This window comes from Canis lupus, chromosome 20 (genome assembly GCF_003254725.2).
Source record: "Canis lupus dingo isolate Sandy chromosome 20, ASM325472v2, whole genome shotgun sequence".
In the NCBI taxonomy this organism is placed as follows: Eukaryota; Metazoa; Chordata; class Mammalia; order Carnivora; family Canidae; genus Canis; species Canis lupus.
In genome coordinates, this window is record NC_064262.1 from 8,819,204 (window position 1) to 8,842,600 (window position 23,397).

Genomic DNA, 23,397 nt, shown 5'->3' on the forward strand with positions numbered 1-23,397 from the left:
GTTTATCGCCTGCCTTTGGCCCAGGGCGCGATCCTGGAGACCCGGGATCGAATCCCATGTCGGGCTCCCGGTGCATGGAGCCTGCTTCTCCTTCTGCCTGTGTCTCTGCCCCTCTCTCTCTCTGTGTGACTATCATAAATAAATAAAAATTAAAAAAAAAAGAAGCTGAATATTATCAGAAGAAAGAAAAAGGAAATGCTGGACAGACAAATTCCATAGATTTTCCATTTTAGCTTTTTTTTTAAAGTAACTCTATACCCAACTCTTGCCCCTGATATCAAGTCACATGCTCTCCTGACTGAGCCAACCGGGCACCCCAGGCTCCATTGCAGCTTTATACACACATTTAAGGATTGATTCCCGAAGAGGTGGCTACATGATTTATTTTACTCCTTACAAGCATAAATTAACCTGTTTTGTGTAGTAATATTTTAGAGACTTTATAAAGAGTAAATTCTACAAGTAAATATGAATTCTTTTTTTTTATGAATTCTTTACAATTTTCTACATACCCCTATTTTTTAAAAATTTTTATTTATTTATGATAGTCACACAGAGAGAGAGAGAGAGAGGCAGAGACACAGGCAGAGGGAGCAGGCTCCATGCACTGGGAGCCCGACATGGGACTTGATCCTGGGTCTCCAGAATTGCGCCCTGGGCCAAAGACAGGCGCTAAACCGCTGCGCCACCCAGGGATCCCTTTTTTTAAAGATTTTATTTATTCATTCATGACAGAGAAAGAGAGAGGCAGAGACACAGGCAGAGGGAGAAGCAGGCGCCATGCAGGGAGCCGGATGCAGGACTCGATCCCGGGTCTCCAGGATCACACCCAGGGCCCAAGGTGGAGCCAAACCGCTGGGCCACCGGGGCTGCCCAAAATACCCCTATTTTAAAAGAGAAATACTAGGTTAATGGCAGAATGGTTTGAATGTCTCCATATCTGAAAATGAGCTTTTTTTAAAAAAAAGATTTTATTTATTTATTTGAGAGAGAGTGAGAGCAAGAGAGATCACAGAGGCAGAGGGAGAGGGAAAAGCAGACTCATTGCTGAGCAGAGAGCCAGATGCAGGGCTCGAGTCCAGGACCCCGAGATCATGACCCAAGCCAAAGGCAGATGCTCAACTGACCAAGCCACCCAGGTGCCCCTGAAAATGGACTTTTCCCTCCATTTTCCTTAGTCTATCTCAGTTTTTTGAAACTTTAGTACCTAAAAACTACAGGATGGGGTGGTATACATGAAAACTTGCTTATAGTACTTCATGGAAAGTTAAGGTTTTTTTTTAAAGGGTAATTTACACCATATTTCTCCCCATCTACATTTGTTTCTAAAAATTTTAAGTAATCTTTACATGCAGCATGGGGCTTGAGCTCCCAACCTCAAGATCAAGAGTTGTGTGCTCTTCCTACTGAGCCAGCCAGGCACCATCCCCCACCCCAAACTGCATTTGTTTTAAAACCTAACCTCCTACAAAAGACAAAATCCTCTCTACTAATGTTTATGAGCATCTGTTGTGTGACCAATATCTTACATACTTTACCTCATTTAAACCATGTGAGGTTAAGGAGTTGTTCGATTTTATAGACTAGAAAAATGACGTTCAAAGAATAAACATAACATACGACTCAGAATTAGAATACAATTACCCATGGTCTGACTCCATAAATCTGGTGCCTCTCTGCAAGGGCTCAGGAACTTCAGACAGTTCAATGTGAGAGTTAAATGCACTAGTAGATTGATTGATTGATTGATTGATTGCACTAGTAGCTTTAGCCAAGCTAGTCCCAGGTTTGAATCCTGGAAATCCCACTTTCTAGCTACGCAATAATAATAGCAAATAGCTTTTCAATGTTTTGCAAGTGCTTAGCACTTTATGTGCACAATATCTCATTCAACATTCCTGAAAACGCTCGAGGGAAATACTATTATCGTCATCCCCACTTTATAGATGAGGAAACTGGTGCTTAAAAGCAGTTAGTAATTTGCAGAAATTAGACTTAAACCCAGATAGTGATACCAGTGCATATATGTTCATAACCAAATGATAGGAATGTAAAAAGGAAACAAAGGTAATTGAGAAGAATTGATTCCACTCTTCAGAATGATCTATCTGGCACAGTAATTAAGAATGTGGGCTCTGGAGCAGGCCTCCTGAGGCTAAATCCCAACTCTCCCAATTGCTAGAAGTGTGACTTTGGGCAAGTTATTCATCCTCAGTGTCCTCCTCTACAAAATGGGCATATAATAGTACCAACCTGTATTGGTTTGCTAGGGCTGGCATAACAAAATACTACAAACTGAGTGGTTTAAACAAGACAAGTTAAAATTTTCACAGTTTTGGTGGCTGAAAGTACAAGATCAAGATGTCAGAAAGTTTGGTTTCTTCTGAAGCCTCTCTCTTTGGCTTGTATATGGCTACTTTCTTTCTCTGTCCTCTGCAGTCATCCTGTGGTCTCTGTGTTGTCTGTGTTCTAATTTCCTCTTATAAGCATACCAATGATGCTGGATCACAGTCCACCCAGATGAACTCATTTTACCTTTATCACCTCTTCAAATACTTTTTATTCTTTTTTTTATTCTTAAGTAATCTCTACACCCAATGTGGGGCTCAAGCTCTTAACCCCAAGATCAAGAGTCACAAGCTCCTCCACCAACTAAGCCAGCCAGGTGCCTGCCCCTCCTTCATCACCTCTTTAAAGTCTCTGTCTCCAAATACAGTCACATTCTGAGGTACTAGAGGTTGGGACTTCAATATATGTATTTTTTTTCGGGGGAGGGATATGGTTTAGCTCCAAACACTATCTTACAGGGCTATCGTGAAGACTGAATGAGATAATACATTTGCATGTCATACATAACATACATACATAATGTCAAATGAAGATCAGGGGACCTAGAATGTTGTAAGAGCTTAATAAACATTCAATGTAATTGAACACTTAATTTAGGCATAAGGGTACCCAGCAAGTTACAACTCTTTCTTCACTAAGATACTGGCTGGAATTGGCCTGGGGGCTTCGCTTCTCATCCAGGTGCTCAGTCCAGCATCATCATTGCCCTATGGTCTTTAATCCCCATCTCATTTCCACAAATGTTCCATTCTGGTCTGGCCATTCCCTGGGGTCAAAGAGAAGCTCTTTCTGTAGAGCATTCTCAATCTTTCTTTCTGTAACTGCTCCAAGGTTAGTTTTTAAAACAAGGAGACATTCTGTGCCACCTACTCACAGCTCAGCAAGTGCTTTTCCGATACTGCTGCTATTTCTAATCCTTGGGCAAGCCACTTATTAAAATTTAATGACAATCCTTTACATTTATAAAGCCATTTTCAGTTTACAAAGCTCCTTTCCATCCATTATCTCTTTTAATTCTCACAACATCTGTAGGTAAAAAGTATGTTTTTCTCCATTTTACAAAGGAAGAAAATAAGGCTCTGAGGATTAGCATCATTGTCCAGTGGCAGAGATGGACCTCAAATTCTGGTCTTTTATTCCACTATGTCAGGAGTAGCCTGACAGGCATTCTTTCACAATATAAACAATCTATTATACCAGCCCTGCTCTCTTTTGGGAGATGTAGTTGAGTAATGTAGGATGATTTTGATTGGAAGTGACAAAACCCCATCTCAAACTGGCTTAAGCAAAACTTGAATGTATTGGCTCACCAAATAGAACAATCCAGAAGCAGGTCTTCAGGCATGGATGGATCCAGGTGTTCAAACTATGTCATCAGAACTCTCTCTCTCTCCATATCTTACCTTTCTATGTGTTCACTTTATTCTTAGACAAAGTCTCTCCTTAGGGTGTCAAAGATGGCTCCCATTAGCTGAAATTTACCATTCACTCAGTTCAACAAACTCAACAGAAAGACAATACCTCTCTCTTGCAAACTGCAGGATATCAATCTCAAGTAGATATCAATCTAGATATCTCAAACTAGATATCAGTTTCAACTATTTGGGTTGGCTTATGGGCCTACCCCTGAACCAGTCATTTTGTTTAGAACAATGGAGTATTCTCATTGCCCAGGCCTGATCATTTGCCCCTCTCTAGAGAAGAGGAAAATGGTGGTGGTGGGTTGAATCTCACCAAACACAGGGACTGAGTGAGGGGGAATGGAGTAAAATGTCAGAGGTGGTATGGGTGGCGGGCAGATGTCTACAGGGTGGCTTTGCTCTGCAGAGCTAGAATAGAGCAACCAACAAGGAACTAAAGGCCCAACTTTGCAAGAATCCCAGTTCTTCCCTTAAGAGAGAGTGGTAAGTGGACTTCTGTGCTTTTTTTTCCCTGGACTGCCTGATTTGGCAGAGCAGGATAGAAAAAAAAAGGGGGGGTGTGTGATAATTCATAGCAGAGTAAGGAGAAAAGATGGAGCTTCTGGCTCCAGTAACTCATGTTCTGAACAGTATCCAAACTAGGAGCATCCACAGAAGGAAACTTTGAGGATGACCCCTTCCCTGATCCTCCTCCCAGTACCTTCTATCTCCCCATTAAGTTGTAAGCTCTAGAAGGGGAGGGGCCACATCTGTTTTACCCACCATCTCATCCCAGGGCTAGCATAATGCTGTGCCGGCACATTACAGGAGACTTTCCCTTATTTATTGCATGGATGCATAAATGAATTAGGTTGATCAGTCTAATTGGCAGGATCAATCCACCTCTTTGTTCAAGGCAGTCTCCTCTTTGGCCTCTGTTCTTCAATGGCCAAGGTGGGGGAAGGTGAGGAATGAAACTCTCTCCATAGCCCCTTGATTCCAAGATCTTCGGATTCTCAGGAAACAGCCAGATGCCCTCTGCAAGGAGCCGATGAAAGGGGAAACCAAGTTTATTGAGCACTCTGTGCTCACATGATATGACTTCACATGGGTCTGAGTTGCCCAAATTGTGGAGCCCATTTATGAGCCTCATAATTTTGTTTTAAAATTTGAGATGGAGAGATGGCAGCACAGTAGGAGGAACCTAGGCTTGGCTTGTCCTTTGAACACAACTAGATAACTGTCAAATCATTCTGAAAACCCAGGAAATCAACCCAAGGACTGACAGAACAAATTCCACAACTAGAGGGAAAGAAGAAACCACATCAAGGAAGGGAATTTATAGGGAAATATGTACTTTATGGAATAAAGTTAAAGAACTAAGATACGTTTTGTTTTAAATCAAAATGGACATTTAGGGCAGCCCTGGTGGCGCAGCGGTTTAGCGCCGCCTGCAGCCCAGGGCGTGATCCTGGAGACCCCGGATCGAGTCCCACGTCAGGCTCTATGTATGGTGCCTGCTTCTCCCTCTGCCTGTGTCTCTGCCTCCCTCTCTCTCTCTCTCTCTCTCTCTCTCTCTCTCGGTCTCTATGAATAAATAAATAAAGTCTTAAAAAAAAAAAGGACATTTAATCTTATACAGCTAAATTACTGATTATATATTTGCTGAGCTGATTTAAGAGTTTGGAAAATTGTATCAAGAATTTTATTTATTTTTTACTTCATTTTTATTTTTTAATTTTTATTCATTTATGATAGTCACAGAGAGAGAGAGAGAGGCAGAGACACAGGCAGAGGGAGAAGCAGGCTCCATGCACCGGAAGCCCAATGTGGGACTCGATCCCGGGTCACCAGGATCGCGCCCTGGGCCAAAGGCAGGCACCAAACCGCTGTGCCAACCAGGGATCCCCCGCTGCGCCACCCAGGGATCCCTTATTTTTTTTTTTTTTTTTTTTTTTTTTTTTTACTTCAAAGCCTTCTTAATAAAGTCATTTTGCTAAGAAATAAAATAAAATAAAATTTGGGATAGAAATAACACTGCTTATTTTTTATTTTGCCAAAATGAGGACATTAAAAAAAAAACTATCATCAAACAAACTTAACTAAAGAAAAAATTAACTATCATCAACACTTCTTTAAAAAAGGAAGTTCTACACTAAGAAAGCAGGAAGTAGACAATCTCAGGGAAAAAAAGAAAAAAAGAACAGTGCCCCTCCCTCCCAAAAGACATTTGGCAACCTTACATGATTTTTTTTTTTTTTTTCTGAAGATAGATGCAAATTTCATCAGATTGACCCCTGGGTAGGGTTCAGTATTTGGAACCCACTGACAGAGATTGTTTTTCAAACCTGCCCCTTACCTCCACGTGCCTGTGAAGTGGGGCTTAACCTGCCCACTTTATAGATGGGGAAACAAAGGTTCAGAGAGCCTAAGTGCAAGGTCACAGAGGTAGTAAATAATTGTCAGAGTTTGTCTGGATGCCAACCAACCTTGATCATCTTGGCAGATCCTAAGCCAAAAGTTATTCCCCTTCAGGGAAAGAAATGACCCACACTGGCTCCTTTGCCCCCAGGGTGTTCTTGGGCTTGACCTTGAGCCGGGACTTGGACGCTTTGTTCTTTAGAGCACATCTTAATGATGTGCTCACTTCATGCCAGGCGCTCGAAGAGTGTAGGGAGGGAAACCAGCACGTTCCCAGCCTCCTTCCCTCTTGTCCCGGATACTCACCCTGGGTCTTGAGGTCCAGGCCCAACTCCTTACGCCGGGGGCCAACGAATCCCTATCGCGGGCGTGGGATGCTAACAGTTTAGGGGGTTCCCTCTTCAAGGGGTGTTGGCAGTTTCCAAGGAGACTCTGGGAACCTTCAACGCCTCCAGGACCTAAAGGGCTGGAAGCGTAATGGTGCAACCCGAGGCACTGTTTAGGCTGTAGGGAAGGCAATTTGGGAGTACGAGATCAGCTCGAACCTATCAGATAATAGTCGGTTCGGCCCCTCCCCCATTCCCACGGGCTCTGCGGGGGCCCACAAGCCCCTCAGCTCGGGCTGGAAGAAGGGGGTCCCCCAAGGCAGGGGGCCGGCCGCGTGGGGGACCCCTGGGACCGTGCCCAGCCCGCCCCGTGATGCCGGAACCTGGGCCGCCCCTCCCCCGCCCGCCCGCACGCCCCGCCCGCCCGCACGCCCGCGGCGGGAGCGCGCCTCCCGAGAGCCGCGCCGGTGCCCGAGAGCGCGCGCCTCGGCGCGGGAGCGCGCCCCGGGGAGAACCCGAGCAAGATGGAGGCCGCGCCGAGGCCGCCTCCTGGGCCGCGGCAGCTGCTGCTGCGAGCGCCGAGCCGGGGCGCCTAGGCCGTGCCAGTCCCGGACCCGCTGCTCCGTCCGCGCGCAGGTTGGTCTCCCCGCACCCGACCCCGCGGCCGCAGCCTGCGCGCGGGGCAGCCGCCCCCGCCCCCGCCCCCACCCCCGGCCCTACACCGGCCCGGCCGCTGCCGGCGCTCGGGGGACAGCCCTGCCCGCCGCCCGCCGCCCGCCGCCCGCCGCCCGCCCCTCGAGGCCCGCGCTGCCGGCCGGCCCCAGCCCTCGTAGCCTTGGCCTGGAGACCCTCTCTCCTCAGCCCTGGCCCGCCAATCCTGGGCTCCCTGCAGCCCACATCCAGTCCTGCCTTCTGGGGGACCCCCAGACCCGCACCCCGCGTTCAGACCCTGCAGTCCTAGCCTCATCCCGATCCCCCCACTTCGCCCTCCCTGCCCCAGCCCCCATAGCACCTTCCCGGTCCCCCAGTGCCAGACCCTCGTATGCCCCCCTCCACAGCGCCTTTCTAGACACCCAATCCCAAACCTCCTTTTCCTAAACCCTGATACCAGTCCCCAGATTCCCTTCCACGCTCCCTCCGCAGCCCCTCTGCTAACCCCCGGTACCGGTCCTCAGCCTCCCTCCATCCCAGCTCCCCGCGGCTCCTTCCTACTCTCCCGGCCCCAGCCCCCAGGCCCCCTCCCCGTCACCTCCGTGACTACTTCCTAGCCAGCCCCCACTTGCAGCTCCCATATCCACACCCCATCCCCCTCACCCCGCCCCCCAACTTTCGCAGGTCTTTTCCCGAAGCCCCCCCCGGAGGTCCGCGCTGCCCCCGGCCCCACCGCCCCAGCACTCAGGACCCCGTGGCTCCTCCGTCCCTCCCTCTCGGTCCCCCAGCGCCGCCCCAGGCCCCGCCCTCGAGAGTTCTTGGCTCAGGCCGCCTCTCGCGTGCGTCCCCAGCTCCCGCCCGTCAGCCTCGCAGCCCGGCGGTCGGTCGGTCCCGGGCCGGCGGCCCCCGCCAGCCGCCGTCGCCGCCGCCGGCCCCGCCCCCGGGCACCATGCTGCCCTCGCAGGAGGCCTCCAAGCTCTACCACGAGCACTACATGCGGAACTCGCGGGCCATCGGCGTGCTATGGGCCATCTTCACCATCTGCTTCGCCATCATCAACGTGGTGGTCTTCATCCAGCCCTACTGGGTGGGCGACAGCGTGAGCACCCCCAAGCCTGGCTACTTCGGCCTCTTCCACTACTGTGTGGGCAGCGGGCTGGCGGGCCGCGAGCTCACCTGCCGAGGCTCGTTCACCGACTTCAGCACCATCCCGTCCGGCGCCTTCAAGGCAGCCGCCTTCTTCGTGCTGCTCTCCATGGTGCTGATCCTCGGCTGTATCACCTGCTTTGCGCTTTTCTTCTTCTGCAACACGGCCACGGTCTACAAGATCTGCGCCTGGATGCAGCTCTTGGCAGGTAGGGGAGGGGTGGGGGTGGCACCCCTAGAACAGGTGCCGAGGACGGGGCTCCTTCCTTCCAGGACCCCTTCTTGGAGGGGTCAGAGAGATTCTACTCCTCTGGCTAAAGACACACCTCCTTGGCTGACCCTCAGAAGCCACTAGGCAGGGGATTTATGAGAGAGACACCTTGGGGCAGGAGGCAGAACCGTAGGACTGGGTCTTTGAGTTTGCGTGCTTGGATATGGGCAGACTGCATTTACGGATGGGTTAGTGTTATGTTAGAGTCTCTGAGGGTCTCTGAGAGTCTCTTCTGGCTGTCCTACAGGAAATAATTATCTGAATGAGGAGCTACTCTAGGAGTGAGCAATTTCTGTTGTATCAAAAAGAGCATGAGATGGGGGAAATCCAGAGATCTGACTTTGACCTTTATCTTGCTGACATTATCAACTTGGGTGTTTCACTTTACTTCCCTGAGGCTAGGCTTCCCCATCTGTAAAACAATGAAGAGGATTCCAAGAGCGAATGAAAGAGTATCTGGTAAACTTTTAAGTTCTGTATTAAGATAAAGGAGCTTAGGAAGATATGCATGTCTAGTAGTATCTATCCAGTATTTGAAATGCGGGTGGTTGACAGCACTTGGCAACATGGGGGTCTTGACAGGGCAGGTCTCTACCCCCTACCCCCACCCAATGCAGGGAGGGTTCTGGTGCTATGCCTAGTGGTAATAAATCCCTGAGCCCTTTGAAATGTTTAGATAAGGCAGACATCTTGCCCTAAGAACTAGAGAAGGGCCTTTTGGGAAGAAGAACTGCTGAGACAGTATTCCAGGATCCATTAGAGTCCTCACCCCCCACCCATCTTTTGATCGAAGGCAGATTTTGAGGATTCAGCAACTTGGGAATTTGCCTAATTGCAGGTAGGAAAGAGAGTTGGGCTGGAGAAAGTGAGGTCAAGATATAGCAGGAATGGGGGAGGACGGCTGGTATGGTTAGGTAAAGTTTGGAGCGCTCTAGGGATGAGAAAGAGAAGGGAAAATATGATGATCTTTGCAGTAGAGATAGTCTTTCACAATAAGCACCTCAGGGCATTCAACAAGTGTGGGCCTCTTCAAAAGATACTCCCTGCAGGAGGTGTTATATCACTTGCTGATGACTCCACTGCTTAGAACATTGTAGTCTTTGGAGTGTGGGGTGTGTTCTCTTGAACATCATCATTGAGGGGAACCTCCATCTTTTAAAGGAAGAATATGATTTTTGGAAATGACTGGAAGTCACGTAGGGCCAAGTGCAGAAAATACAATAGTGAACAAATTGAGAATTGTCACTTGGGATGAAGCCAAGGTATGAGAGCAAAATCATGAGGCTAGTTTGCTTCCCCAAGAGGACTTTTACAAATACAGGGAGGAATTCCTGCCCCATTGGAAGAATTTCCCAAACTTTCAAAAGGACTACTTTGAAGAAAGCAGTGTTAATTCAGATGAGGACATTTTAATGAGCTTGTTTCAAATCTGCCTCAGTCCATCTACTTAGATATGGGTCTTTTAGGATCTTTAAAATTGAGAAAGGAGAAATTGTAGAGTGTGGGGGTATGTCTCCGTATTTCTCAGTGGTACCCAGAAGGTGATTTTATGTATTTCCATTTTATTCTTCCTCCAAAGGCAAGCTGGAAAGAATGTATACTCATCTGGAATTCTCAATTCCTCACCCTTAATTTGGAGTCTGCATATGGGTTGCTGACCTCTTGGCCTTCCAACTCTCTGTAATTTATGTGGGTTTAGTCTTAGGGATTTGATGAAGTGTCCCAATAACCCCATATAATTACAGAATTTCAGAGATCATAGAGATCAGCTCCTTCAAATCCCACCTTCCCCTCCCCCCACTTTAGAGATAAGAGACTTAGACTAGAGAGAAGGTTTTATCCAAAGTCTCATAGCCAGTAAGGGAGTACTCCTGGTCCAGTGCTCTTTCCCTTGTATTGTTTTCCCACACCTGAGGGCTGAGGAGGCCAGTTAAGAGTTGAACAGTTTATTCCATTCTGCTTAGAGATTTCTGAGTTCTCTGGGTAAGTGACCAATTCACTTTGTTTAATGAAGTGACATCAGGACAGAAGCTAGAGCACTGGACTACGAGTCATGGGACGGGGTCTTGGCCGACTCTGCCTAGGTGATTCACCCTGCAGTATTTTTTTTTAAAGATTTTATTTATTTATTTATTTATTTATTTATTTATTTATTTATTTATTCATTCATTCATTCATTCATTCATCCATCCATCCATTCATTCATTCATGAGAGACATACAGAGAGAGGCAGAGACATAGGCAGAAGGAGAAGCAGGCTCCTCGCCCCGGGAGCCCGATGCGGGACTCATCCCCAGACCAGGATCACTCCGAGCCAAAGGCAGACGCTCAACTGCTAAGCCACCCAGGCGTCCCTACCCTGCAGTATTAAGCAATAGTTTTTAGCTTAACTCTCAGTTTTGTCATCCTTACAGTGGGAGACTAATCAGTTACATAAGTGGATTCAAAGTATCTCTTTCAGCCCTGGGTGTCTCATAAAACAACTCTACCACCAAGATCTTTCTATTTAGAAAATAAGAAATCAGTCATTCTCAGGGGAGCTGCAGAGCAGCAAAGGGCCTTGTTTATATCAGGTAAGAATTAGAATTCTTGTTTAAGTAAACTTTTATTCAAGTATTTTAGACTCTTCTAAGTGTAGAGCCCTGGACAATTAGGAAATTGGAACTTAGGAAAATTCAGAGATACTTATTCCTCTATTTATTCTTTACTTGTTCTGTGATCATCGCTGTGCTAGGTGCTACAATACTGAGATCATCCTGGTCCCCAAGGATTTAGGTTTATACACTGCGATCGATCCCCACTCTCAGGAAGCTTACCATCTGGTTGAATCTCTATAATGGTCAGCATTCTTTCAATGGCAAGTGAGAGAAATCCAACTTAAAATTGCCTAAATAAATAAAAATAAAATAAAATAAAATAGGGATGGTAGGATTTTGGGCTCACATAACTTAAAAGTCAAGAGTATCTTGCTTCAGGGGTGCATGGCTGGCTCAGTCAGTAGAGCATGGGACTCTTGATCTCAGGGTTGTGAATTCAAGCCCCATGTTGGGTATAGAGATTACTTAAAAGTAAAAGCTTATAAAAAGAATATCTTGGGATGTCTGGGTGGCTCAGTGTTTGAGTGTCTGCCTTTGGCTCAGGGCATGATCCCAGGGTCCTGGGATTGAGTCCACATTGGGCTCCTTGCAGGGAGCCTGTTTCTCACTCTGCCTATGTCTCTGCCTCTGTGTCTCTCATGAATAATTTTTTTAAAAAAGGGGGTACTTGCTTCAGGCATGGATGGATCCAAATTCTCAAATAATGCCATTAAGAATATGTCTGTCTCCATTTCTTAGTTCCCCTGTGTCAGCTCATTTTAAAGTCCACTTCTCTCTTAAAGGTGATAAAAATGCTACTAGCAGCTCTGAATTTATGTTGCTTTAGCTTGTCAATGCCTGTGGAAAAAGAACATCTGTTAGTGGTTCCAGCAAAAGATCCAGGACTGATTCTCATTGACCCAGGCTTTGGCCAAGGATTCACCTCTTAGTTAATCAATGTGACTTTGTCCAAGGCTTTAGCCACATTCCTATCCCTGGAGCACCTGGACTGACAGTGGAAAAAGGTCAAGTTCTGAAAAGAGAAATCAGGTATGACCACTGGTAAGACAGGTGCAGACAGAAGCCTCACTCTGGAGGGTCTAGACACTAATATATGCTGGGCTATAAGTGCTGGGGAAACCCAGGGCAATTGAGGAGGCAGCCCCGTAGTTGGGAGGTGAGGCTTGAGTGGGAGGTGAGGATGTGGACAGATTTGAAGTGTGGGAGAGCATTGTGAATGGAGAGGAAGATCATGGACAGAGACACAGAGGTAAGAAAGCCACATCTGTCTTAAGTGTGACATCCATATAGGGGAGCAGAAGGAAGAGAGGTGAGGAAGGAATGATGGGGCTACAAGTGTGTAAGTCTTTGAATACTGGGTTGGGAATTTGGTCTTTAATCAACAGGCAGTTCAGAGTTACTACAACTGTTGTTATTATTCAGGAAAAATAATTAACATTTTCTGAGCCTTCTCTCTATGCTTGACCATGTGCTAAACATTGATGTGCATACTATTATTTACTCCTCACAATGATCCTATGGGGTACCTACCATTATTACTCTTTTGTAATAGAAAATTACTCTTTTTCATCTTTTACTCAGATGAAAACACTGAGCTTCAAAGAGGAGTCATTTGTCCAAGGTCATACAGACAGTAAATGGGGGAACTAGCATGGTAACTTGATCTGTCTGACACAAAAGCCTGGGGATTTATGAAGGATTTATAGAGGAGCATTAGTGATGGGAGCAGTGGCAAGAGGTTTTTGATATAAGACTCAAATGTTAAGTAGAGAGGTAGAAAACCCAGGTTGCTCTTCATGGAGTTAGGGGCCAGCTTCTCCAGGTATCTCTGCTACCTGGTCTTGCCCACTTAGTGAGAACACACAAGGTGTCAGCTTTGAGGCTAGACATTTTCATATTCTTTACAGCATTTCATGTTCATCTTGTTAAAGTGACTTGCCCAAGGGTCACACACCTAGTGAAAAGTGAAGCTGCAACTTAACACAAGTCTAAATGGACCTAGCACCTGCTTCCCCCCCCTTTTTAAAGATTATTTGTTTATTTATTTATTCATGAGAGACACACACAGAGAGAGGCAGAGACACAGGCAGAGGGAGAAGTAATCTCCACGCAGGGAGCTCGACGTGGGACTTGATCCCGGGACCCTGGGATCACGCCCTGGGCTGAAGGCAGGTGCTCAACCACTGAGCCACCCAGGCATCCCTAGTACCTGCTTTTAAAACCAAACTAGAACTGGGGAGAGGAATACACAGATCACAAGGTACAACCGTCCACTCTTCATACTTAGTGTTTACCTGTGGGCTGGGTGAGGTTAGCCAAGGGGAGGTTGCTGGCTCGAGAAGAGACTTGGGCTGGAAGCCTGGTTGAGAGTCCGAGGCGTAGTGTGGAGTAGTGGTTTAAGAGCAGAGGACTTAGGGCAGCCCCGGTAGCCCAGCGGTTTAGTGCCCTCTTCAGCCCCAGGTGTGATCCTGGTGACCCGGGATCAAGTCCCACATCGGGCTCCCTGCATGGAGCCTGCTTCTCTCTCTCTCTCTCTCTCTCTCTCTCTCTCTGTCATGAATAAAGAAATAAAATCTTAAAAAAAAAGAGCAGAGGACTTAGAATTCTCTCTGCTCCTTCCCACCTGTGTGGCCTTGGATAAGTGGGTTTTCCTCTCTACATCTCAGTTTCTTTATTGTAAAAGGGAGATTATGATGATTATTACTAAAGATTTTGTTTTTAAGTAGCCTCTACACCCCACATGGGGCTCAAACTCACAACCAACTCTGAAAACAAGAGTCACATGCTCCACTGACTGAGCCAGCCAGGAGCCCTGGGGGAGATTATTGTACTTACCTCAGAGGTGGTAGAAAGAAATCAACAAAATGATGGATGTAAAGCCCTGAGTGTGGTTCCCAGTGTACAGTAGGCATTCAGTAAATGGTCACGTCATTCCTGTGACGTAGTCTAAGTGAAGAGCAGCTTGTGAGGAACTCCTGTTGCTCAGGTGGAAGAGGTCGGGCTTGCTGGGATGGTCAAAGGCCTTAAAAAGTCATAAACTGGGCAGCCCAGGTGGCTCAGTGGTTTAGTGCCGCCTGCAGCCCAGGGTGTGATCCTGGAGACTGGGGTTCGAGTCCCGCATCGGGCTCCCTGCATGGAGCTTGCTTCTCCCTCTACCTGTGTCTCTGCCTCTCTCTCTCTGTCTCTCATGAATAAATAAATAAAATCTTAAAAAAAAAAAGTCATAAACTGTCAGCTGAGAAGAGTCTTGCCAATTAGCTGGCTCAACTGCCTCATTTTACAGGTGAAAAAAACCTAGTCCCAGCAAGAAGAGTCAAAAGTTCATATCACAAAGTGAGGCTCTTTGACCCACAGAAGGGAGATGTTTCTGACTGTGCCTCCTTCAGTACTGAGTGCCTACTGTGCTTTAGGCTCTGCTTGGATGCTGGAGTCACAGCAGGGAATAGGACGTGGAAGGTAGCGTGAGAGACTGAAGCTTGGGATGGTGGCAGGGGGCTGAGATCCCAAGGTGAGGCGAGTACCTTCCAGCCTTCCAGATGTGTGCTTGATCAGCAGGGGTCTCTGGGCTGGGAGCAGCAGTGTCACTGCAGCTTAAAGCATTTATCCACATTCCTCCCTATTTCTTTGGGAGTTTGTTTCAGATTTGGCTTGGGAGTTTATTTATCCAGTAACATTTCTGTATGTACATGACCTGCTGAGAGCCCTGGGGGGAGGGGGGACTTCTTTCTTTGCCTGCTCCATTGCCTTCCTTCCTCCCCTGACTGTCCCTTCTTTCCTTTTTTCCATCCTCCCTCCCTACACCCTTCCTTTCTCACATCGGTCCTTTACTGACAGCCTCCACTGTGTGTCAGGCACTGTGCTGGGCTCTGGGAATCTAGAGTAAGAGTCCTCACTGCCATACAGCTCAAAGGGCAATAGGAGAGGCAGGAGAGAAAAGATCATCACTTTTCTGTGCATGACACGTGAAATGACTGAATCAAGCACAGGGTATTCTGGGGGCACAAGGGGGACATCTGACACAGTTAAGGACAGCCAGGGAAGTCTTCCAAAAAGTTCCAGCATTTGAACTGAGTCTGAGAGGATGCGCCGGAAAGAGAAGCACAGCCAGGCAGAAGAGACAGTATGATCCCAGGCATGAAGTCAGGAAATAGCCTGGTGTGTTTTGGGGACTACCAGCAATTAGGGCAGGGAGTGGTGAGTGTTCAGAATGGGAAGCTAGATTGTGGAGGCTTCCCAGCCACCATCCGGAGTTTACGGACTTTTATCTATCAGCCTATATTTGTTGAAGGGTTTCTTTGGAAAATAACTAATACATGTACGTGATACAAAATTCAAAAGGGGAAAAAAGGTATATAATCAGCCATCACCAGTCTTCCTGCCTGTCCCCATTCCCCAAAGATCCTCCCAGAGTTCTCTGGGGCAACCACTGTCACCAGTGTCTTGAGTATCTTTTTCAAGAAATCTCATAAATATACAAACAAATGCAAACTTTTTTTTTTTTTTTTACTTAAATGGTATATTAGTTATCTATACCTGTGTAACAAATTACCCCAGAGCTTTGTGTCTTAAAGCAACAGGCATTTATTTTTTCCATTTCTGTGAGTCACAGGAATTTGGGAGCAGCATAGACAGGCAGTTCTGGTTCAGGGTTGCTCCTGAAGTTACAACCAAGACCACAGCGAGGGCTGTGGTAATCTAAGGCAGCGTGGGGCTGAAGGCCCACTTCTAAGCACTCTCATGCGTTTGCAGGAGACCTCGGAATGAATGATCCTAGAAAGAGAGAGAAAGGAAGAAGCTACATTGCCCACTGTCCTTTTTTCTTTTTTCTTCTCTTCTTTTCTTTTTTGGTAATGGTTTTATTGTGACATAACTCATATACCATGCCATCCATATGAAGTGTATATTCATAGAGTTGTACAACCATTACCACAGTTGACTGTAGGATATTTTCATCATCTCCAGAAGCCTTATACTCTTTAGGTCTCATCCCACAAAGCTCCCCCACCCAACCAACCCAGCTTCTAAGCAACCACTAATTTACTTAATGTCTATTTTAGCCCATTCTGGACATTTCATATAAATGAAATCATACAGGGGCATCTGGCTTGCCTAGTTTGTGGAGCATGCGACTCTTGATCTTGGGGTTGTGGTTTCGAGCTCCATGCTGGGTGTAGAGATTACTTAAAAATGAAATCTTAAAAAAAATAAACAAATGAAATCATACAATATGCAGTCTTTGCAACTCCTTTCACTTAGCATAATGTTTTCAAGGTTCATTCGTGTCATAGCATGTGTCAGTAGTTCATTCCTTTTTATGGCCATTTATGGCCATGATGTTGTGTTGTATGGAGAAGACCACATTTTGTTTATTCATTCATCAGTTGATGGACATTTGGGTTGTTTCAATTTTTGGCCATTATGAATAGTGCTGCTATGAACATTTTTTTTTCATTGGAGTTCAATTTGCCAACATATAGCATAACACCCAGTGCTCATCCCGTCAAGTGCCCCCCTCAGTGCCTGTCACCCAGTCACCCCAACCCCCTGCCCACCTTCCTTTCTACCACCCCTTGTTCGTCTCCCAGAGTTAGGAGTCTCTCAGGCTCTGTCACCCTCACTGATATTTCCTACTCATTTTCTCTCCTTTTCCCTTTATTCCCTTTTACTATTTTTTATATTTCTCAAATGAATGAGACGATATAATGTTTGTTCTTCTCCGATTGACTTATTTCACTCAGCATAATACCGTCCATTTCCATCCACATCAAAGCAAATGGTGGGTATTTGTCGTTTCTAATGGCTAATATTCCATTGTATACGTAAACCACAGCTTCTTTATCCATTCATCTTTCGATGGGCACCGAGGCTCCTTCCACAGTTTGGCTATAGTGGACATTGCTGCTATAAACATTGGGGTGCAGGTGTTCCGGCGTTTCATTGCATCTGTATCTTTGAGGTAAATCCCCAGCAGTGCAATTGCTGGGTCGTAGGGCAGGTCTATTTTTAACTCTTTGAGGAATCTCCAGCTATGAACATTTGTGTACAAGTTTTTGCATGGATGTACATTGTCATTTCTCTTGGAAGGAGTGGGATTGGTGGCTCAAATGGCAACTCTGTATTTAACATTTTGAGAAACTACCAGGTTGTTTTCCAAAGTGGCAGCACTACTGTACATTCCCAATAGCAGTATATGAGGGTTCCTATTCATATTCTCATCAACACTTGTTGTTATCTGACTTTTTAAATAATAGGCATCCTACTGGGTGTGAACTGGTATCTTGTGGTTTTGATTTGTGTTTCCCTAATGATTCATGGTGTTGAGAGTCTTTTCCTGTGCTTATCGGCCATTTGTATACCTTCTTGGGAGATATTATCTATTAAGATCCTTTGCCTATTTTTTAATTGGGTTATTTTTCTTTTTATTATTGAGTTGTAAGAGTTCTTTGTATACTTTAGACACAAGTCCCTTATATATATGATTTGCAGATATTTTTTTCCATTCTGTGGCTGTCTTTTGTTTCTCTTGATAGTTTTCTTTGAAACACAGAAGTTTTTAATTTATACAAAATCCAGTTTATCTTTTTTCTTGTGTTGCTTGTGCTTCTGGTGTCATATCTAAGAATCCTTTGCAAATCCAAGGGCACAAAAATATTTTTAAGATTTTATTTATTTATTTATTATTTTTTAAGATTTTATTTATTAAAAATTTTTTAAAAAAAGATTTTATTTATTTATTCATGAGAGACACAGAGAGAGAGGCAGAGACACAGGCAGAGGGAGAAGCAGGCAGAGAGCCTGACATGGGACTCGATCCCTGGTCTCCAGGATCAGGCCCTGGGCTGAAGAAAGTGCTAAACTGCTGAGCCACCCAGGCTGCCCAAAATTTTATTTATTTGTGAAAGAGCATGCAAGAGAGAGCATGAGTGGGGGTGGGGGCAGAGGAAGAAGGAAAAACAGACTCCCCATTGAGTGCAGAGCCCAACACACTGCTCCATCTTAGGACCCTGAGATCATGATCTAAGCTGAAGGCAGACACTTAACTGACTGAGCCACCCAGGTGCCCCTAAGGGCGCAAGAAATTTACCTCTGTTTTTACCAAGGAGTTTATAGTTTTGGCTTCTTACATTTAGGTGTCTGATCATCTGAGTTAATATTTGTATATTTGGAGTAAGGTAAAGGTCCAACTTCATTCTTTTGCATACAGCTATCCAGCTGTCCCAGCACCATTTATTTAAAAGATGATTCTTTTTCAATTGAATGGTCTTGGCACCCTTGTCAAAAATCAATTAACCATAGATATCTGGGTTAATTTCTGGACTCCCTAATCCATTCCACTAGATCAGTGGAATAGATCTGTGTCTGTCCTTATGCAAGTACCAGACTGTCCTGATCACTGCTGTTTTGTAGTGAGTTTTCAAATTGAGAAGTATGAGTCCTCCAACTGTATTCCTTTTAGAAGATTGTTTTGGCCATCACGCTGCCTTTTATGCTCTAATCTAGATATCACATACTATCACTCTCTTGTTAGGGTTATCCTATTTTAGTGTATAATGAACTACTTTTTCTTAAGAGCTGCATAATAGGGATGCCTGAGCGGCTCAGCGGTTGAGCATCTGCCTTTGGCTCAAGGCATGATCCCAGGGTTCCAAGATCGAGTCCCACGTTGAGCTCCCTGCAGGGAGCTTGCTTCTCCCTCTGCCTGTGTCTCTGCTTCTCTCTCTGTCTCTCATGAGTAAATAAATAAAAAAAACTAAAAAAAAAAAAAAAAAAGCCGCATAATATACTTTTGCATAGATGTGTCATCCTTTATTTTATCAATAGTTATGTTTATAATATTTTACTATAACAATATTTCAGTGGATAATGTTGTATATAAATAATTTGACACATATGTGAGTATAAGGATAAAAAAGACCTAGAGCAGCATTGCTAGATTAAATGGTCTGTATATTTACAATTTTGACAGATCCAGCCATAGTCCCTTCTATAGACATTGTACAGAGTTAACTCCTAGCAGCAATGTATAAAAGGACCTGTTACCCCACTTCCTTTTCTTTTATTTTTTTTTAAATTTTTATTTATTTATGATAGTCACACACAGAGAGAGAGAGAGGCAGAGACATAGGCAGAGGGAGAAGCAGACTCCATGCACCGGGAGCCCGACGTGGGATTCGATCCCCGGTCTCCAGGATCGCGCCCTGGGCCAAAGGCAGGTGCCAAACCGCTGCACCACCCAGGGATCCCCCCACTTCCTTTTCAACTGAGTATGTTATCAAATATTTTTGCCAACCTGATGGGTAAAAAATACTCTCTTATAGTAATCATTTGCCTTTTTCTAATTATGAGGGAAGTCAAGCACCTTTTATTTTATTTTTTTAAGATTTTTTATTTATGTATTCATGAGAGACACAGAGGGAGAAGCAGGCTCCATGCAGGGAGCCTGATGCAGGACTCTATCTTGGGACGCTGGGATCACACACTGAGCCAAAGGCAGATGCTCAACCTGCTGAGCCACCCAGGTGTCCCAGTCAGGCACCTTTTATATATATCTTTTCTTTAAACTGTCAGTTCATATATATGTAATAATATATATATATATATATATATTTTTTTTTTTTTTTTAATCAAGTTAATGGTGTTTTCCCTCTTTGATACGTAAGAACTTTTTGTGGGGCACCTGGCTGGCTCAGTCAGTAGAACATGCAACTCTTGATCTCAGGGTTGTAAGTTCAAGCCCCACACTGGGTATAGAGCTTACTTAAAAATAAAATCTTTAAAACAAAAAAGAACTTTTTGTATATTAAGAAAGTTAGCTCTTTTTCTGTGATACAAGTTACAAATATTCCCAGTTGATCTTTTGACTTTGTCTTTGGATGTTTTCCCCATAGTGAAATTTGTTTTTTCTCATAATCAAATTGTCAGTTCCATCCTGGGTTTTGTGTGATACCTAGAACAGACTTGAAATGTTAAGCAGTGGGAGACATATCACATCCAGCTGTCAATGGGGAGGACGGGTTGGAAGAGTTGGAGGAGTCAAGAGGACAGGAGCTGAACTATTCTTATTCAGAAAGCCTCTCATTTTTGTCTTTTTCTTTTCATTCCCAGTTTGTTATCATTACCAACCTTACTTTAATCCCAGAAAAGTTTAATGGTATAATGAGAGCCCTGGACCAGGAGTCTGTGCCTGGCACATAGTAGGTGCTTAATAAGTGTCTGTTGAATGAGTGAATGGTGACATCTGATTTAAGTTCTAGCTCAACCATCCACTCCTTTGGAGGCAGCATATTCAGTGGTCAGACAACCTGAATTTGAATGCTAAGTGTGGCATTATCAACTGTCTTTAAGAAGGTTACACAATTTCTGAGTCTCAGTTTTCTCATCTATAAAATAAGGTAACAGAGAGAGAGCACAAGAGGGAGGGATAGAGGGAGAGGGAGAGAGAATCTCAAGCAGACTCCACGCCCAGTGTTGTGCCCCATGCAAGGCTGGATCTCATGACCCTGAATTCAGGACCTGAGCCAAAATCAAGAGTCCAATGTTTAACCGACTGAGCCACTTGGGTGCCACTTGGGTATTTGCTTTTAGGCTTAAGAGTTACCAGGGCCTAGAAGTTGGACTTAGAAAGATGAATAGGGTGGCTGCTGCAGGGGTGGACTGAATGGAGGCTTGGTGGGAGGCTAGGAGCCCATTGTCCTGTTAAGAGGTACAGAGAGAGGAGGGGGGAAGAGGGGAGACCTGTTTAGGAGACTAGGGGCTCTCTGGGGTGAGGACCAGGTAGGTGTTACAGATGACTCCAGGTTTCCTCCTTGGATGTTTGGGTCTCTGGACTGACATTCCCATACATGCAGGGGAAGGTCAGGTCAGTTTGGGAAACACTGAGTTGGCAGGCCCTCTGGGATGTGCAAGAGGAGAGGTCTGGCAAGCAATTGGCTATTCGGGCTGGAAGCTTAGGGAAGAGGTCTCAGCTGGAGACAGAGATGTGAGGCATCATCGAATGAGTCTGAGGGTGGGTGAAATTGCCCCGTGGAAAATGTGTGCTGGGAGAAGGGGAGAGACTAGAAACACCGACCTTTAATAGGCAGGTGGAGGAGGAACCAGAAAAGGAGCCAGAGCAGCTGCTCAGATTAGCAGCTGAGAAACCAAGAAGGATGGCCTTGAAAGGACACCTGCCTAGAAGAGCCAGAGGGGGCCCAGAAGGGATAGAACCCTCTGGAAGGGCCTGGTCCGAGCTGGAGGGACGGGATAGGCTGCAGGGAGAGCCATGGGAGAATCAGGAACCAGGAACTGGGGACTGAATTCCCCCCCAGAAGAGAGAGCAGTCAGTACAAAGGCCTCCAGGTGGAGCTGAACTTAACATGTTTTCAGGGACAGAAAGGAGGCCAATGTGGCCCCCGTGTAGGGAGTGGAAGCCTAATGGCTGGAGGGGAAGGTGGGCAGCCTGTGTCAGCACTTTATTCTGAGTGTATGGGGTGAGCTTTTGGAGGGCGCTAAGCAGGGGAGTAGTACCATCCATTTCCATGGATACTGAGCAGAGAACAGCTGATGATGGGATAAGTGTGGGAGCTGAGAACTAGTTAAGAGGCCACGGTGGTCGTCCAGGAGGGAGATCATGGCGGCTTGGACAGATGGGTGCAGTGGAGATGGGGAGGGGAGGTCAGATAGATTCTGAATATTTTTGGAGGTTGAGCCAGTAGACCTTGGGAATGGATTGGATTGGTGAGGGGAAGGGGGGGTCAGGGTGCCTCCGAGTATCTGGGTGCTAGATGGGGGGGTGGTGGTAAGCCCAGGCACAGGGGTCCTGACCCCCAGCATCCCAGGCTGACAGGCACTCAGGTTGGGCCTGGATCTATAAATCCAGTGATTGTGGGTGACTGTTAGGAGATGCTCAGTCTCCCTTGTAATAGAAGCACCTGCCCTGGGGAGCAGAGCCAGTGCTCAGACTTGTAGCAAGGGGCCTATAGACACCCTCCTTCCCTTAGGGGCGCTCATTCTGTTGGAGGTTTTCCCTAGTGCTCCGAGTGCACAGGGTGATGGGGAAGCAGTCCCTTGGAAAGCTGTGGTCTCAGTGTGGACACAGACTCTTCACTGGGCTCCTCTCAGCCCCATATGCAGCCTGATCCTTTCCTTACCCCCAGGGAGGGGACCCCACACACACACCAGGGACACAGGCAGCTGGCCATATGTTCTGTGCTGGATTGCTTCTCTGTGTACCTCCCCTTTTCCAAGAGCTGTACTGCTTTGTAAAGTTATCATTGTTTTTCGTAGAAAACTAGGAACTAGAAATGAGCAAAATCTCACACTCCCAGAATCAGTCATTCTTAACTGCTTGGCCTACACTCTAAACAATATAAAGAAAAATAAATAAATAAATAAACAATATAAAGTACTGGTTGCGAGCAGGCTCTGGAGCCAGACTCTTGGGTTCAAACTTGCCGGCACGTTTTGCAATTTAACAGCTTTGTGACTTTGGATAACTTGGATAACCTCTCTGTGCCTCAGTGTCCTCATCTGTAAAAAGAAAATAATAATGCAGATTATTGTGCAAATTAAATGAACTAGGGTATGTAAAGATTATAGTGCCTGGCATGGTAAGTTCTACAGAACTATTTGCTATAACTAAGTAAGTGTTTTTTCCCCCAAAGTGAAATGATATTATGTTTGTTTTTGCAGCCTCTGGAAACCTAACATATCATAAGTATTTTCTATAGCATTAAATCTTCCTCAGGAGCTACCTGAGGAAATTTATATTAGAGTTTCATAGCTGAGTGATAGGAGAGAGCTCTATTCCTATATGGCTGGATGTTAAGTTGCTTCTTTCTCTCCATTCTTTATTTTTTTTGAAGATTCTATTTATTTATTCATGAGAGACACAGAGAGAGACAGAGAGAGAGAGGCAGGCAGAGACACAGGCAGACGGAGAAGCAGGCTCCATGCAGGGACTCGATCCCGGGACTGCAGGCAGCTCTAAACTACTGAGCCACGCGGGCTGCCCTCCATTCTTCCTTTATTATTTCTCCCTCTCCTCCTCTTGTTTCTCTCTCTTTTTTAAAAGATTTATGTTTATTTTAGAGAGAGCATGTGTGTACAGTGGGGAGGGGCAGACGGAGAGAGTGAGAGAGGGTCCCAAACAGATTCCGTGCTGGGCTCTAAGTGTAGGGGGGGCAAGGGGTGGGGGTGGGCAGCCACAGGTTGAGCTCACAACCCTGAGATCAGGACATGAGCCAAAACCGAGAGTC

The 23,397-nt window shown here is 45.8% G+C and overlaps 1 protein-coding gene and 1 long non-coding RNA gene across 3 annotated transcripts in view; both read left to right on the top strand.

Moving 5' to 3' along the window:
• Positions 1 to 5,784, top strand: part of LOC112662194 (uncharacterized) — a 51,941-nt gene extending 46,157 nt beyond the window's left edge. The window contains exon 6 of one of the 2 annotated variants that reach the window (XR_003138248.3): positions 5,508 to 5,784. This is a non-coding gene — a long non-coding RNA (uncharacterized LOC112662194). Of the gene's footprint in view, positions 1 to 735; positions 5,325 to 5,507 lie in introns of those variants that run through there. The other variant, XR_007404431.1, reaches the window with a different exon arrangement.
• Positions 5,785 to 6,996: 1,212 nt separating this feature from the next.
• Positions 6,997 to 23,397, top strand: part of LHFPL4 (LHFPL tetraspan subfamily member 4) — a 33,967-nt gene continuing 17,566 nt past the window's right edge. Inside the window, exons 1-2 of the mRNA XM_025450762.3 lie at positions 6,997 to 7,132; positions 7,999 to 8,502. Of these exons, the coding sequence (XP_025306547.1) occupies positions 8,097 to 8,502 (406 nt within the window). The 5' untranslated portion in view covers positions 6,997 to 7,132; positions 7,999 to 8,096. The remainder of the gene's footprint in view (positions 7,133 to 7,998; positions 8,503 to 23,397) is intronic.